This window comes from Herpailurus yagouaroundi, unplaced genomic scaffold (genome assembly GCF_014898765.1).
Source record: "Herpailurus yagouaroundi ecotype Mexico unplaced genomic scaffold, PumYag 184, whole genome shotgun sequence".
In the NCBI taxonomy this organism is placed as follows: Eukaryota; Metazoa; Chordata; class Mammalia; order Carnivora; family Felidae; genus Herpailurus; species Herpailurus yagouaroundi.
The window spans coordinates 38,394,802-38,408,244 of NW_024412415.1; the positions used below are offsets into that span (position 1 = coordinate 38,394,802).

The window sequence follows — 13,443 nt, forward strand, 5'->3', positions numbered from 1 at the left end:
TCATGGCCCAAGAATGTGGAGCTAGCACACCAGGCACTGGCTGTAACAAGAAGGTCAAAGCCACAGGGGCTGTGACTACCCAAGTGTCCCCTGTTGTCTTCTAGCCACCCTCCTGGTCCCCAGCCTCTCCATTCACTCTGGTGGGGGTAGAGAAGGAGGTCGAAGATCCATGGTTACTGGGTGGCCACATGGCTCAGGCTGGGAGAGGGACCCCCACTCCTTGAGCCCAAAGTACCTCCTCGGCTTGGAGCTGGAAGAGCTTGTCACTTGCATCTGTAAAATGGGAGGGTTGGCTCCAAGATGTTAGGAAAGATGTCACCTGACCAGACTGCAAGCTTGCCAGGAAATGTAATGAGAAGAGAAGGATGGTAGTGATGTGCTCCTGAAGAATTTCTCCAAAGTCCTGGTGGCAGAGTCCACAGCCTACCCACTGGAATCGGCTTTAAAAAAAAAAATGTTTGTTTATTTATTTTTGAGAGAGAGAGCACAAGTGGGAGAGGGGCAGAGAGAGAAAGAGAGAGGGACAGAGTAGGCTCTGAGATGTCAGTGCAGAGCCCGATGTGGGGCTTGAATTCATGAACTGTGAGATCACGACGTGAGCCGAAGTCAGATGCTTGACCAACTGAGCCACTCGGGTGCCCCTAGAGTTGGCTTTATAGGGTGACTCATACCCAGAAGAGTCAGAGACTGGCACTTGCCATCAGGAGAGAAGGGGCTAGAGAGTGGAGGCACTTCAGAGACAGACTGCAGAAGCTCAGAGAAGAGAGGTAGGGAGGGGGAGTAAGGCTATGTCTTGGGCAGTCTTGGAGGCTTCCCGGAGGAGGGGGCTTGGAGCAGGGTCCTGAGGTCAGACAGGGTCAGCAATGAGAGTAAGAATGAGGTGTCTTAGTAGAGCTGAGAAGGGGAGTCTGGAAGGCAAGAAGACAGGGCAGGGGTCAGGGCCACTTAGCTGTGACCTGCATAAGCCCATGTGGGCACAATCAGATAAGGCTGATGCAAATACCTAAGGGGCAGCCCAGGCCAGAGCTCCCAGCTGGGCACAGATTGGGAGGTGGCTAAGCCCTGTTCACTGTAGGAGGGGGTCACGAAAAGCTTCTGCGCTCTGGGAAGATAAGGGCCATCTGCTACCTGGGCCTGGCACAGGGCTGCCCTGCTCTGCCCCGAGGGCTGGAGCTGGCCCACGAAGGCCTTGGGACCTTGGGACGACAGGGCTTCCTTCCTCCCCATGTTTTTGTTCAAGTTGATTAAATCTCAGGAATGTTTGCATCCAGGAACAGAGGCCCACATGTGTGCCTTCAGCAGCCTGTGGCTATCAAAATCCTCAAAGGGCAAAGTGCTAGGCTTAGAGGGAGTTGACAGTGGGCCAGAGGGAATAAGGAGGGCCAGCAGCATCCCCCAAATCACAGAAATACCCCCAAGGAATCCCAGGTCCTCCAGAGCACGTCCAGAATCTCAGTAATATCCTCAAAATTCTAGTAACACCACAAGAACTCCTGGAACCACAGAATCACCCCCATGAACGCCCAGAACTTCAGTATCACACCGGATCCCAGAACCTTGGCCACAATCCAAGGACCCTTAGACACTGGCAAATCAAGCACAGGTTGATCAGAACCATGGTGAGCAGTTGCAGAAGGTCCAGAGACCCCATTGCCCACGACCCTCCCATCCTTGCTCTGGGCTCTCCGAGTTCAACTGCACCCCACAAAAGTTCCACAACACCCAAACCTCAGTGACAAGTCAGAACCTCAGCAACACCCCCAGTCCCCAGCAGCACAGCAGAGAATGCCCAAGGGGTGTTTGGCCCGGGAGTAGGGAGTGGGAATGTGCCTGCCTGTGCAGCTGGGCCCCGCCCCCGGGGTCCCCCGTGGATAGGCAGCCGGTGCAGGTTCAACATTATGCAGGCCCGTGAGCTCTGGGTCTGTTCTCACAGTGCCTGTGTATCGAATTGCCCTTGACACACACAGGTTCATAACCTGCCCCCAGATGGAGCCTGACCCCTTTCAGTGGCTGGAGGGCATGTTATCAGCTACTAAGCTCTTGGGAGGAGAGTGTGGATGGCTCTCTACCTCTTACCTCTCTACCTCCTACCTCCCTTGCTACGTGGGAGCATCAGAAGCATCACCTGACATGCCCTTTCTGGAATCCTCCCCTCCCCCTCACCAACAACATCATCATACATGAGGGACTTCGGCCAGCCTGCTCTGGTATGAGTGTAAACCCGGGTGAGAAGTAGGAGGAAGGTAGCCGGCTGTTGCAGGGAGAGACATGTTCTTCCCCTCCCGGAGCGCTAGGCTAGAAATGACTCAGAGGAGGGAAGCTAGAGGGGCAGCTTTCAGCTCAGGACAAAGGTAGCTTTCTTACCATCACAGAGTAGTGAGTCCCCTATCAGGGGAGGCAAACAAGAAGAGGCTGGTCACATCAAGATGCCACAGATGGTTTTCTGCCTTCAAAGGAGGACTGGCCACAGGGCCGTGCAGATCCCTCAGCTCTAAGAGCCCCGAGTCTCCCTTCCAAGCACGTGCTCCCTGGAGTGGTGCCACCGTGCTCGGGCCTTGACACATAGACTTCGTGCTGCCTGCCTTCTTCACTGAGGAACTGACTCTGGGCAGGTCCCCTGAGTTCTCTCCCTCTCTCTCTCTCTGAGCTCTCTCTCCTTGTTCCCTGCTGGCCATAGGACAGGGTTCTCCATCAATCTCTCACAGCAAACTGTACTCAGACACGACTCTACTGATGTCTCCCTGTCTTTAGAGCCAGCTCCCCAGTACAGCCATCTCCAGGTCTCCAACTTCATCCCTCAGAACTGTTCTACCCTACCATTCCGGCCACCTTCCTGCCTCCAAGCCTTTGTTGGGGCTCTGACCCCCCCACCCCTGACTGAAGTACCTTCTCCCTGCTCCCCCACCTCTTCTGGTCTTACCCGGCCCGCAAGGCTTGGCTCCAGCCCCAGGGTGCTCCCCAACAACTGAGGTCTCCTCCTCTGAGAGCCAGCACCAGCTCTGGCTGGGATCCCGGAAGGCTGGCGGGTTGTGCAGTCTCAGCAGATGGCCCTAAGCAGGGTCCCCAGCACCTGCTTTAGAAGGTGTTTGATCTCCTCCTCCCGGAAAGGCAGATCCCTCCTTCTGCGGCTCTGGCCCTGCCTCTCCTCCCACCCCTCAGGCCTCCTGCCCCCCCGCCCCCCCCCCCAGGCCTCCCGCCTGTGATTCCAGGATCAGAGAAGCCCACCCCACCCCCATCTCTCCAGTTCAGGCCCACAGCCAGGCTGGGCCCCACACAGCACACAGGACGGCTTGTCTCAGGAGGAGCCTCTCCACCCCCACCTCCAAACCATTTGCCCGAAACTTGATCTCCCTGGCCCTCAGAGTCACCTCTGGTGGAGAAGCCTGCACAGGGCTTTGATGGCTGAGTTTCCCCAGCTGTGGCCCTGGAAGGGCTCAGGAACCCCCTACCTACCCTCATTTGTCACCATCCATCACTCCCGGGGGGCCACTGCCTGATGAATTGCTCCACGCCAGAGGGGAACCACCAGCTAAGCTTTTAATAACCAGATCGGCCTCCCGCTGCTGGCCAGCTGGGCTGAGGGCCCTGACCATGGGAAGGGGGACTTTGCAAACAGCACCGGAAAAGAGGAAGGAGGCTAAGAAGATGCTAACATGCGGTGCTGTGGCAGGCAGGGAGGGGAGGCAAGGGATAAAGATGGGGACCGGAAGCAGAGCCCTAAATTCCCAGGAGAAGGATCCCTGGGGAGACACCTTCCACCTCCCTGAAGGAGAAGGGGGTCCAGTCAATAAAAGTGTGGGGCAGCCTAAGGAACACAGGCTTTAGGACGTGAGATTGGCTTCCATGACGGTGACGACCCCGGACAGAGGGGGCACAGCAGTGAGAAGATATTTTACATAGAAAGAGGTAAACTACAACACAGAGAGAATTAACTTCTGGCCCATTTTCGGGAATCTATCCTCAAAGAGCACTGGTGCACATATGCAGGGAAGATGCCCAAGGCGGTTCATACTGCACAACTTGGCAACGAGCTCAACATCCATCGACGAGCTTTGCTAAGTCGGTACAGTAAGGTACTATCGTCGGTCACAAAGAGTGAGGTGCTTCTTCCTGGACTGGCATGGTGGGACCTCCAAGACATAGGGACGAGTATAATAATCATGAATGCAAGTTGCTGAGCAATACCTAAATCACAATCCCATTCCATGCTCCTTTAAGCCGGGTATGTGCACATGTGTGTGTGTGTGTGTGTGTGTCTGTAAATACCTTAAAAAATGAATCTAGCAGACATGCAGTAAGCTGTTCACAGTGGTCACACTTGGGTGAGGGAAGAGTTTGGGGAAATGAAGGGGGATTTTCACTTGCTTGAAATCTATCTATCTATCTATCTATCTACCTAGTAAGCAAAAGGAAAACATTGTAAGGCTGTATTGAAGCCTGCTGTGAGAGAGGAGCTGTGAAGGCATCATTGAGCTCTGTGAAATGGATTCTGTCCCCAGCCTAGTATAGCACATTCCCCAGCCTGTCTTGAAGTTTAGATGCAGACCTGAAACTAAATATGGGCCAATGAGATAGAAAAAGAAGTGTTGGCCACAACTTCCCAAAGGAGGTGTTCTTTAAAAGAGAGATGTTTTCTTTACTTCCCCCTCCTTCCAGCTGGCGGAAATGCAGTTGTGATGGCTGGATCTCAAGCCGCCATCTTGGACTATGAGGTGGAGGTCATGAGTTAACTAGGATAGAGCAGTAAATTAGCTGCAAAGAAAGAGCCTGAGCTAAGGCCAGATCTTAGGGCTGGAGGAGATCTCAGAGACTATTCACCATCACATCCAGAGGAAACTGAGGCCCAGAGAGGCCACATGATGTCAGGGGCAGTGGCTGAGCGAGGAGAAGTTTTACCAGAAATCCTCTCTCCCCCGACACCCCCACGCAAATACAGAGCTCACAGCTCTTTGCCCAGAAACCTCCCTTTCCAGAGCTTGGACTCTGCTCCCTGCTGTGACTGGGGGACCCCATCTGGAACCCAGTCCCTGGGGTTGGGCAAAGGCCCTCAGAGTCGGTTAAGTGGCTGGCTCGAGACACAGCTCTCAGCATCGTGTCTGATGAGAACACGGAAGAACCTCTACCCACTGGTGCCTACTGGTGGGTCTGTCTGTCAGTATCTCCATTCTCTTTTTCTCTCCTTCTGTCTCCTCGTCCTTCTGTTGCCTGTCCCTGCCCGTCAGTCTCTCTTTCCACCCCTGTTATTGTCTCTCTCTCTCTCTCTCTCTCCCACTCTCACGGTGTCTGACTCAGTCTCTCTGTCCCCCATCTTTCTCTCTCCTTCTCACTCTCTGTCTCTGCCTCACTCTCTGTCAGTCTCTGTGTCTCTCTCTCCTCTCTCTTTCCCTTTTCTATTCCCCTTTCCTGCTCTTTGTTTCGTTTCCCTCTCTGTCTCCCTGTCTCTACATCTGATTGTGAAGTTTGTCTCTCCTCCTGAAGGTTTTAGGCGGCACCCTCCCTTGGCCTTGTCGTGAGCTAGCCTGGCACTGCCCCTGCCAGCTCCTGTCTCTCCCTCCCCGCTTACCTGCCCTATCTGCCTCCAGGGCCGGGGGGAGGACTGGCGCTGGTCTCCGAACCCCCAGAGTCTGTGGGACCCCCAAGGAGGCCGGCTCAGGAGTTTGAGTCCTCAGAGCCAGCAGAACAGCCGAGCGACTAGGCGCATGGAAGGGCAAAGGTCGTCGGTGCTGTCCCTGAGGCAGCAAGAGAGACTAGAACCCTCTCCTTCCTGCTACCTCAGGAGGTTTATCCTTTCTGAGCCAAGGCTGGCAGAGAGGAGCTGTCACGTGAGCCCAGGGGTCACGGGCACAGCCCCAGCTCCCGCTCAGCAGAAGGCCAGAGCTAGAGGGCTGTAGGGATGACCAAGATTCTCCTGCCAGTGCTCCGCACCAGAGCTGGAGCGGGAAGCCAGGAGGGGAAGGACACACACAGCCTGATGGAGGTGTGGGGACTGGATCAGACGCACCACTCAGAGGGGAGAGTGTCACGGTAGCCAGGCCCCAGCCCTGACCCCCCACAATCGGTGGAGGGAAGAGACCAGACTTCTGATTTTGCCTCTACCAGCTACTGAGTGACCACAAGAGAAGCTCTGTCCCGCTCTGGGCCTGTTTTCCTATCTGTGCCAGGGAGGGAGGCTGGCTGCCATGCTTCACTTTACCAGCGTGAGTCTATGATTCCGTCACCCCGCGGCTTCTGGCGCTGTGGGCTTGAAAGGAGTGGGGTGTGGAGACTGTTCCACTCAGAGGGTCTGGGGGAGAGGCCGCGGGAGGGGGGCTGGGTGCTGAAGTCCCGGGGTGGAGCAGTGATGACCATGTGACCACACTGGCCTGGGAATCAGAAGGCCTGAGGTCCAGCTCCACCCCTCCACTCCCTTACCTGACCTCTCTGAACCTCTGTTTCCCCATCTGTAGAAGGGGATAACTGTGCCAGCACTATTGGGAAGATCCGGGAACTCACAGATGTTCCCACTGGGAGGATTCGGCTCTGAGCAAAGACCAGGAGTCGGGGGGGCGCCCCCCCCGGGGGCTGGAGGTGGCTCCTTGGGGATAGAGGTGGGAGTCTCAGGGCCCACAGGAGCCATGGGGAGTGTCAACAAGAGAGGATGAAAGGAGCCATTGTGGGAAGCAGGAAGGGGCCCTCTGAGGTGGGCTAATTACAGGCCCAGCTCTTCCAGACAAAGCCAATGGCCTCTGAGTGGCCATTCTTCCAGGGAAGAAAGAAGACTGGAGGGTTCCATTAAGGCCTCTCATGCTGGGCCGAGGAGGGCAGTTTGGAAGTCAGCACTGCTGCCTGTCTCCTCCTCACCCACACCCTGCCCCTTCCTGACTCCTGTGGGAGCCAGGCCTCTGCCTGCTGTTTAAATCTTTTGAAAACCACAGAAGGCTGAATCAGGGAGGCAGCTGGGGAGTGGAGAGAATCCTGGGAAGGGAGCAGGGATCTGGTCATGGTCTGCTACCCTGGGCTCAGTTTTTCTATCCATAAAATGGGAGTGCTATCCAGCCCTGACCTGCTAAAATTCACTGAGGTTTCCAGACTTTGTGGAACTGAGGCCAGGCCCAGAGAAGCCTGACCATTAGGACCCACTGTGTCCTGCCCTGCCACTTACCCCCCTGCCCTCCCTCCTGGGCACCAGCCTGCAGTGAGGCACCAGAATGCATCTCTGAGTCCAAGTGTGAGTCAAAAGCCCCAAATGGTCTTCACTTCTCACAAATGGGATCCAGATGAAGTAGCCAAAAGAGCCACTTCGTATGATTTTCTGTACAAGCAAAAGCTGAGTCGGGCTTGTCCATCAATTCATTTACCCTTTCATTCATTTGTTCATGCATTCGTTCATTCATTCATTCATGCTTTAATGGTCCCCCAGGTACCTATCCCTTGCTCAGCCCTGGCCTGGACACACAGACATGATCCCTGAAGAAAGACTCAGTCGAGTATGGCAAAGTCACCACTTGAGCCAGAAGAGGAAGGTGCAGAGTGGGGCAGAGGAGGGAATCACTGACCCGGCTCCAGAGGAAGAGGCTTTTAGCTGGTCCGCAGGACACCCAGGGTGACACCAGGTGTGGCTGGGCTATTGGGGCGGAGGAAACAGCACCAGCAAAGGCAGGCAGGGGAGTCAGGGCAGGCCTGGCCTGGGGCAAAAGTGAGCCTTCCCAAGACCTTCTGCTAAGTGAAATAAACCAGGCACAAAAGGACAAACACTGTGTGATTCCCCTTCTGTGAGGTGCCTGGAGTAGCCACGTTCATAGGCACAGAAAGTAGAATGGTGGTTGCCAGGAGCTGGAGGGAGGGAGGAATGGGGAGTTGTTTCATGGGTGTAGAGTTTCAGTTTTATAAGATGACGAATTCTGGAGTTTGGTTGCACGATAATGTGAATGTACTTAACACTACTAAACACACTTAGAAATGGTTAAGATGGGGTGGGTGATGGGTATTGAGGAGGGCACCTTTTGGGATGAGCACTGGGTGTTGTATGGAAACCAATTTGACAATAAATTTCATATATAAAAAAAAAAAGAAAGAAATGGTTAAGATGGTAAACTTTATGTATATTTGACCACAATTTAAAAATTTTTTTTTTCAACGTTTATTTATTTTTGGGATAGAGAGAGACAGAGCATGAACGGGGGAGGGGCAGAGAGAGAGGGAGACACAGAATGGGAAACAGGCTCCAGGCTCTGAGCCATCAGCCCAGAGCCCGACGCGGGGCTCGAACTCACGGACCGCGAGATCGTGACCTGGCTGAAGTCGGACGCTTAACCGACTGCGCCACCCAGGCGCCCCTTGACCACAATTTTAAAAGGTAACTATACACATGCACACACACACACACACACACACACACACAGCCTTCCCCAGGGACTGAGTTGGGGAGGGGAGGCCAGAAAGGGGAGAGGTCAAGGGCCCTCAAACCATGCTGAGACCGACATGGCCAACTGGACTAGGAGTATGCATGGGGCCTGCTTGCATGGGCGTGCACAGGGGTTGCCCCCAGGGCAGAAGGGAGTGGCTCCCATCTTGTAATGTCTCTTGGGGTCACTTCAAACATGTAAGGGAAGAGAGCTGCTTCAATTGAATCACTGAAACTCCAAGACCTTAGACTGAACAGGGGCAAGTCATGGCCTCTGGACCCAGGCTGGTGGGTCAGGCCCAGCTATGCAGGCAAAGGTTCCCGGGTGGCCGAGGCCACCCACCCTCTTCCCTAAATGGCCTTTCCCGATACAACTTACAGAGTCTCAGGCCACCACAGCTGTGGGAAGACTTATCACCCAACTCACACTTATGGTACAGACGGGGCCACCGACACCCAGAGAGGGAAAGGGACCTGCTCAAGTTCATGTGCAAATCAGGTGACTGGAACTCTGGTCTTCTAAACCCTCTTTGACTCAGTTTCTCCTTGGGGGACCTGAAGAAACGGATTTTTAATCATTGCAGAGGAAGCATACCACATACATTGGGACCCTTAGTGGGGCTGGCCAATACCATCTGGTTATCTCCTACTTTATGAAAATAATGCATTCCAATCAAGGTGAATTCAAATGAACTCTTAAATGAAATCTATGCTACCCGTAAATGTGCTTTTTGGACTCAGAACTGTAGAACTGTACTTCTCCGGTGTTGGGATACAGCAGCCCCTGATAGTATGAATTTCAATCTTTGAGCCAGTCCCAGGACATGTTAGTAGGGGAGAGTGTAGGTATAGATACAGATCTCAGCTCAGCTTCTTACTAGCTGTGTAATCTGAGATTCTCTCAGCCTCAGACTCTTCATTTGTAAAATGGGAATGATTATATCTACGTCATGGAGCCACGTAGAGTGCCTGCTGCTCAATGAAGAGTAGCATGGATGATGATGATGATGATGATGATACTGGAGGCGAAGATGGAGGGATGGTGGGGATGGTGATGACAGCAGAGATGGTCATGGTGGTGGTGGTGACGGTAGAGAGACGGTTCTTACCGAGGAGTGTTCAGAATTTCCCTTTTCTTCTCGGGTATCGGCATCGGGAAGGATGGGTTCCAGCTTGACAACTCTTTGGTGTGAGAAGCTTTGGGGTGTCTGTAAAGTGAAGCTGTGCCCCATATCGTGAGTTTTGATTGTGAAGGTAAATTGCTTCCGGAAGCAGGTGCTAAGGCCATGCTCCCAGAGAACAAATGCTGTCCCTTTTCCTTTGAGACCCTCTCACCCACCCAACTCAACAACTCCTGGGAATGAATAGGCATGTGGAGACAGGTTCTCTGGACAATGGGAAGTCCTGATTACCCCCTACCCACGCCAGGACTCCTCATCCCTGACCCTGTGCTAATTTTCCATAGAACTTATCTTCTAGCATATGTTATAATTTACTGATTTTCCATATTTAGTGTCTATTTTTATACCAGCCTCCCAGTGGGGTCCCAGCCTCCCTCCCCCACTAGAAGAGAAGCTTCAGGAGGGTAGGAACCTTCATTTGCTTCACTGCTGTATTCCAAACGTCTAAAATAATGCCTGGCACACATTAGATGCTCAATAAATATTTGTTGAATGACCAAATGCTAAAAGGGTGGGATCAATGGCAGCCTTTGTTCCCCAGGACAGGCCCAGCTTCCTGGCTTGTTACCTGGTTTCTCCTCAAACAAACAGAGAGGGGTGAGGTATAGCCCAGTGAGCCCGGCGTACAGGCTTTCACACGGGGCCCAGGCTGGGGCTGTGGGAGTGAGGGGGCAGTGCTCAGCTTGGGGGTTAGTCCCTGGCAAGACCATGGCCTTCAGGGGGCCTGAACCCTGGGTTCCTGCATCCCTGCAATACCAGAGGCTGAAGGCCGAGGAGAAGGAGCTGGATCTGGAGTTCGAAGTCTTGAGTGTGGGGTTTAATGAGGAGGGCAGATATGCCCTGCGGCTTACAGCTGAGAACCCCCTGCAGGCCGGCTCTGGGGCTGGGGTACTGCTGCAGGTAAATGATGGGGACCCCCTCCCTACCTGCTCTGCTGTCACCGATGTCATTGAGCAGCAGGATCCTGGCCAGAACCTCGCCCTTACCGGGAAGAAGTTTGTCTTTACTTTGCCCAAAGGTATGAAGTAAGGGTAGTGGCTGGGGGGGGAGAGAAGGACCCTGTAACTCCTGCCTCAGCCCCTGTCAGGGACCCCAGGGAGCCTCAGGGAAACTGGGAGGGGCGGGTCAGAACTCTAGACTGGATCCCAAAGCTCAGCCTGTGTGATCTTGGGCAAATGCTGGCCCTCAGTGAGCCCTTGACTCCTTCCGTGTGACATGGGGACATGGATGTTGAACACAGGGTTTTGGGTGAGGAAGAAATGAAAGGACACATGAGGAGTGGCTTTGTAAATTTACAAGAGCTGAGTGCACAGCAGGTTTGGGCACAATCCTGCCGGATGTCATACTGAGTAACGTTAAATCCCAGTGCCCTGAGTCCCCAGGCTGAGCACCACTGGACTGTGGGCATGGGGGTGGACAGGGAGGTGGAGACCCGGTCTGGCCTTCAGGAAGCTTCCAGACTAGGTAGAGAGGCAGGAATCTCAAGCAGAGAATAGTTAAGTGATCTGGAAGGAGAAGATCCACACCTAGACTGTAAGGCCATCTAGGCAGGCTACCTAGAGGAGGAGAGATGTGAGGGAATGCGGAAACCAAGTCCGAGGCCTTCAGGTGGCCAAGGATCAAGGACAGGTTGCACTGTTCCCTCCACGTGGCCTTATACAGGACCATGTACCCGAGTAAGAGCCGTCCCATCCCCACATCGGTAAAGTGAGGGGCCCTAGAGGTGTCAACCGCAGGGAAATCTTAGCCAAGCCTCTTAGCTTCCAGCCAAAGGGCAGTCCCCCCAGGTTTCCTGAGGGCCCTGCCAGTCATCTCCACCCCCCGGGGGAGGCAGGGAGACCCCAGACACCGTCCCTGAGCCCATGTGTCCCCCACCCCACACCCCCCACTTTACCCCGCCCGCCAGGGTTCTGCAAGAACGACTGGCAGCACGACGCGCAGCTGCGCGTCGAGGCGCTGCGACTGGGCGGGGCCTCGGGACACCCCGCCCAGCGAGTGGGCGAGGCCATCTTCCCGGTCTTCCCGCGCCCGGACCAGCCCCGCATGAACCTGTGGGCGCGGGAGCACGAGGACCTGTACCACTACTGCGGCAGCCTGGCCCTGCTGCGTGCCAGCGCGGACCCCACGGCCCGCCACTGCGGGGGCCTGACCTACAGCGTGGCCTTCCGCGAGCACCGGGCCCCTCAGCCTCTAGCCCCAAACTGCCCTCCGGGGGCCGGCCAGCCAGGACCCGTGTCATCACGCCCAGAGCCCCAGCTGCCCAGGCTGCAGGTGGGTGTTCCCTGGGACCCCGCTCAGCTTCTGGCATCACTGCTTCCCCAGTGAGAAGACCCAGAGCCTCTGATAAGCCTGGATGTCCCCAAATCCCGAACTGAGCAACAGAACTTCCCAGGGTGGCCTCATTCAGTTCTGGGGAACGTGCAGTCTGAGAATGGAGGCAGGTCACCCCCAGTCCGAAGGGGATGACAGAAAAATAGAGCAAAGCCCACACAGAGCAGGGACACCACGGGGTGGGATGTCTTTTGCCCAGTGGGTAAGTGTCCCCGAGACCCTTCATTCCGCAAACTCAATCTCACGCGTTGTCACCAGGTTTTGAGAGATGCCCGAAGTGACCAGGAGACGGAAGTCTGTGTGTGTCCCCCTTCAAGCCCCTCCAGCTCCCACCACGGCCAGGAGGGACTCAGCCCTGAATCAGGATTCTGGCAGCCTCGGACCCAAGTAAGAGAGTTTGCTCGTCCTTGTACAAGCTGAAGGAGGGTTTCCCAGTATGGTCGTGTTTGGCAGCCGGGCAGAGACATGTGTCTGGTGGGCCTCAAAGCCAGTGTAGGTGGAAGCTGGCAGCCCATATCATGGGTGGAGAAACTGAGGATCATCCCCGAGGATGCTTGAGTCCATTTAATACCAACAACATTTCCTGGGGAACTTCGTGCACAGTCGTGCATGGAATCCAAAGCTAGGTCAGTCCTGGAGCTCATGGTGCCACCCAGCTTAAAGACGGTGGGCACAGTGTGGGCATCATGCAGTCCTGGAAGCCATGTGCTGGAAGGGGCACTCTGGTGAGGGAGTGTGCAGGTCAGATTTTGGAGCCTCACAAAGGCTCCTCAGAAGAGATGTTATTGGAGATGAGTCTCTCGTTTATTTGTTCATCACTCACTTACCCATTCATTCAGCCATCAAACGTTGGTTAGGCGCTGACCCTGTCAGACCCTGCGCTAGGTGGGTGAGATTTCAGGATGTCAATTCTGGGCTTTGGGGAAGGTATTCCCGGCGGAGAGACTAGAATAAGCTGCCTGAGGAGAAGGAAAGGGTTTCAGTGGCAACAGGAGACTGAGCTAAGCCTGGAGCTGAAGGTGGCTGGCTTTTCCTGCAGCCCCTCTCCCGGGCAGTGCATCGGCCTGGGGCTTTAGCAGAGCCCAGGTGGTGGGCTGATCGGGCTCGGGGAGGGCTGCTGGGCCAGAGAAAGTGGAGGGAATCAGGGTACGACGGCAGAAGAGCTAGGTGGCTATTCAATTCGGAAGGCAAAAGGGGAGACCATTGGTGCAGGGGAAAGATACAACGTGACCTGCTGGCATGTGCCAGGAAGATTGAAAGGAACCCAGGGGCCAGTTTCTCTTGCCAGGTCTCAGCCCGTTATGTGGACCACTTTGGCCCCTGTTCAGCCATTCATTCACCAGTCTATTAACAAATACTTTTGACCGCCTATTGTATGCCCAGGGCTGTGTGCCGGGGAGGCTGAGGATGCCCTGGGTGCTTGTGAGGCAGTTGGAGTTCCCCCGGTTTCTCGGTGACATTCCGCTCTCTCAGGCTGCAAGCAAGCTCCCTGACTTTGGGGCCCTGGCCCCTCTGTCCTAGTTTGTCACAGGACTGCATACACACACA

At 54.9% G+C, this 13,443-nt stretch overlaps 1 protein-coding gene across 1 annotated transcript in view; it reads left to right on the top strand.

The window, feature by feature from the left end:
• Positions 1-5,789: 5,789 nt before the first annotated feature.
• The window catches only part of LOC121041982 (coiled-coil domain-containing protein 33-like), a 72,056-nt gene continuing 64,402 nt past the window's right edge, over positions 5,790-13,443 (top strand). Inside the window, 5 exon segments of the mRNA XM_040493249.1 lie at positions 5,790-6,197; positions 7,400-7,592; positions 8,765-10,582; positions 11,471-11,835; positions 12,154-12,282. Coding sequence (XP_040349183.1) covers positions 10,273-10,582; positions 11,471-11,835; positions 12,154-12,282 — 804 coding nt within the window. The 5' untranslated portion in view covers positions 5,790-6,197; positions 7,400-7,592; positions 8,765-10,272.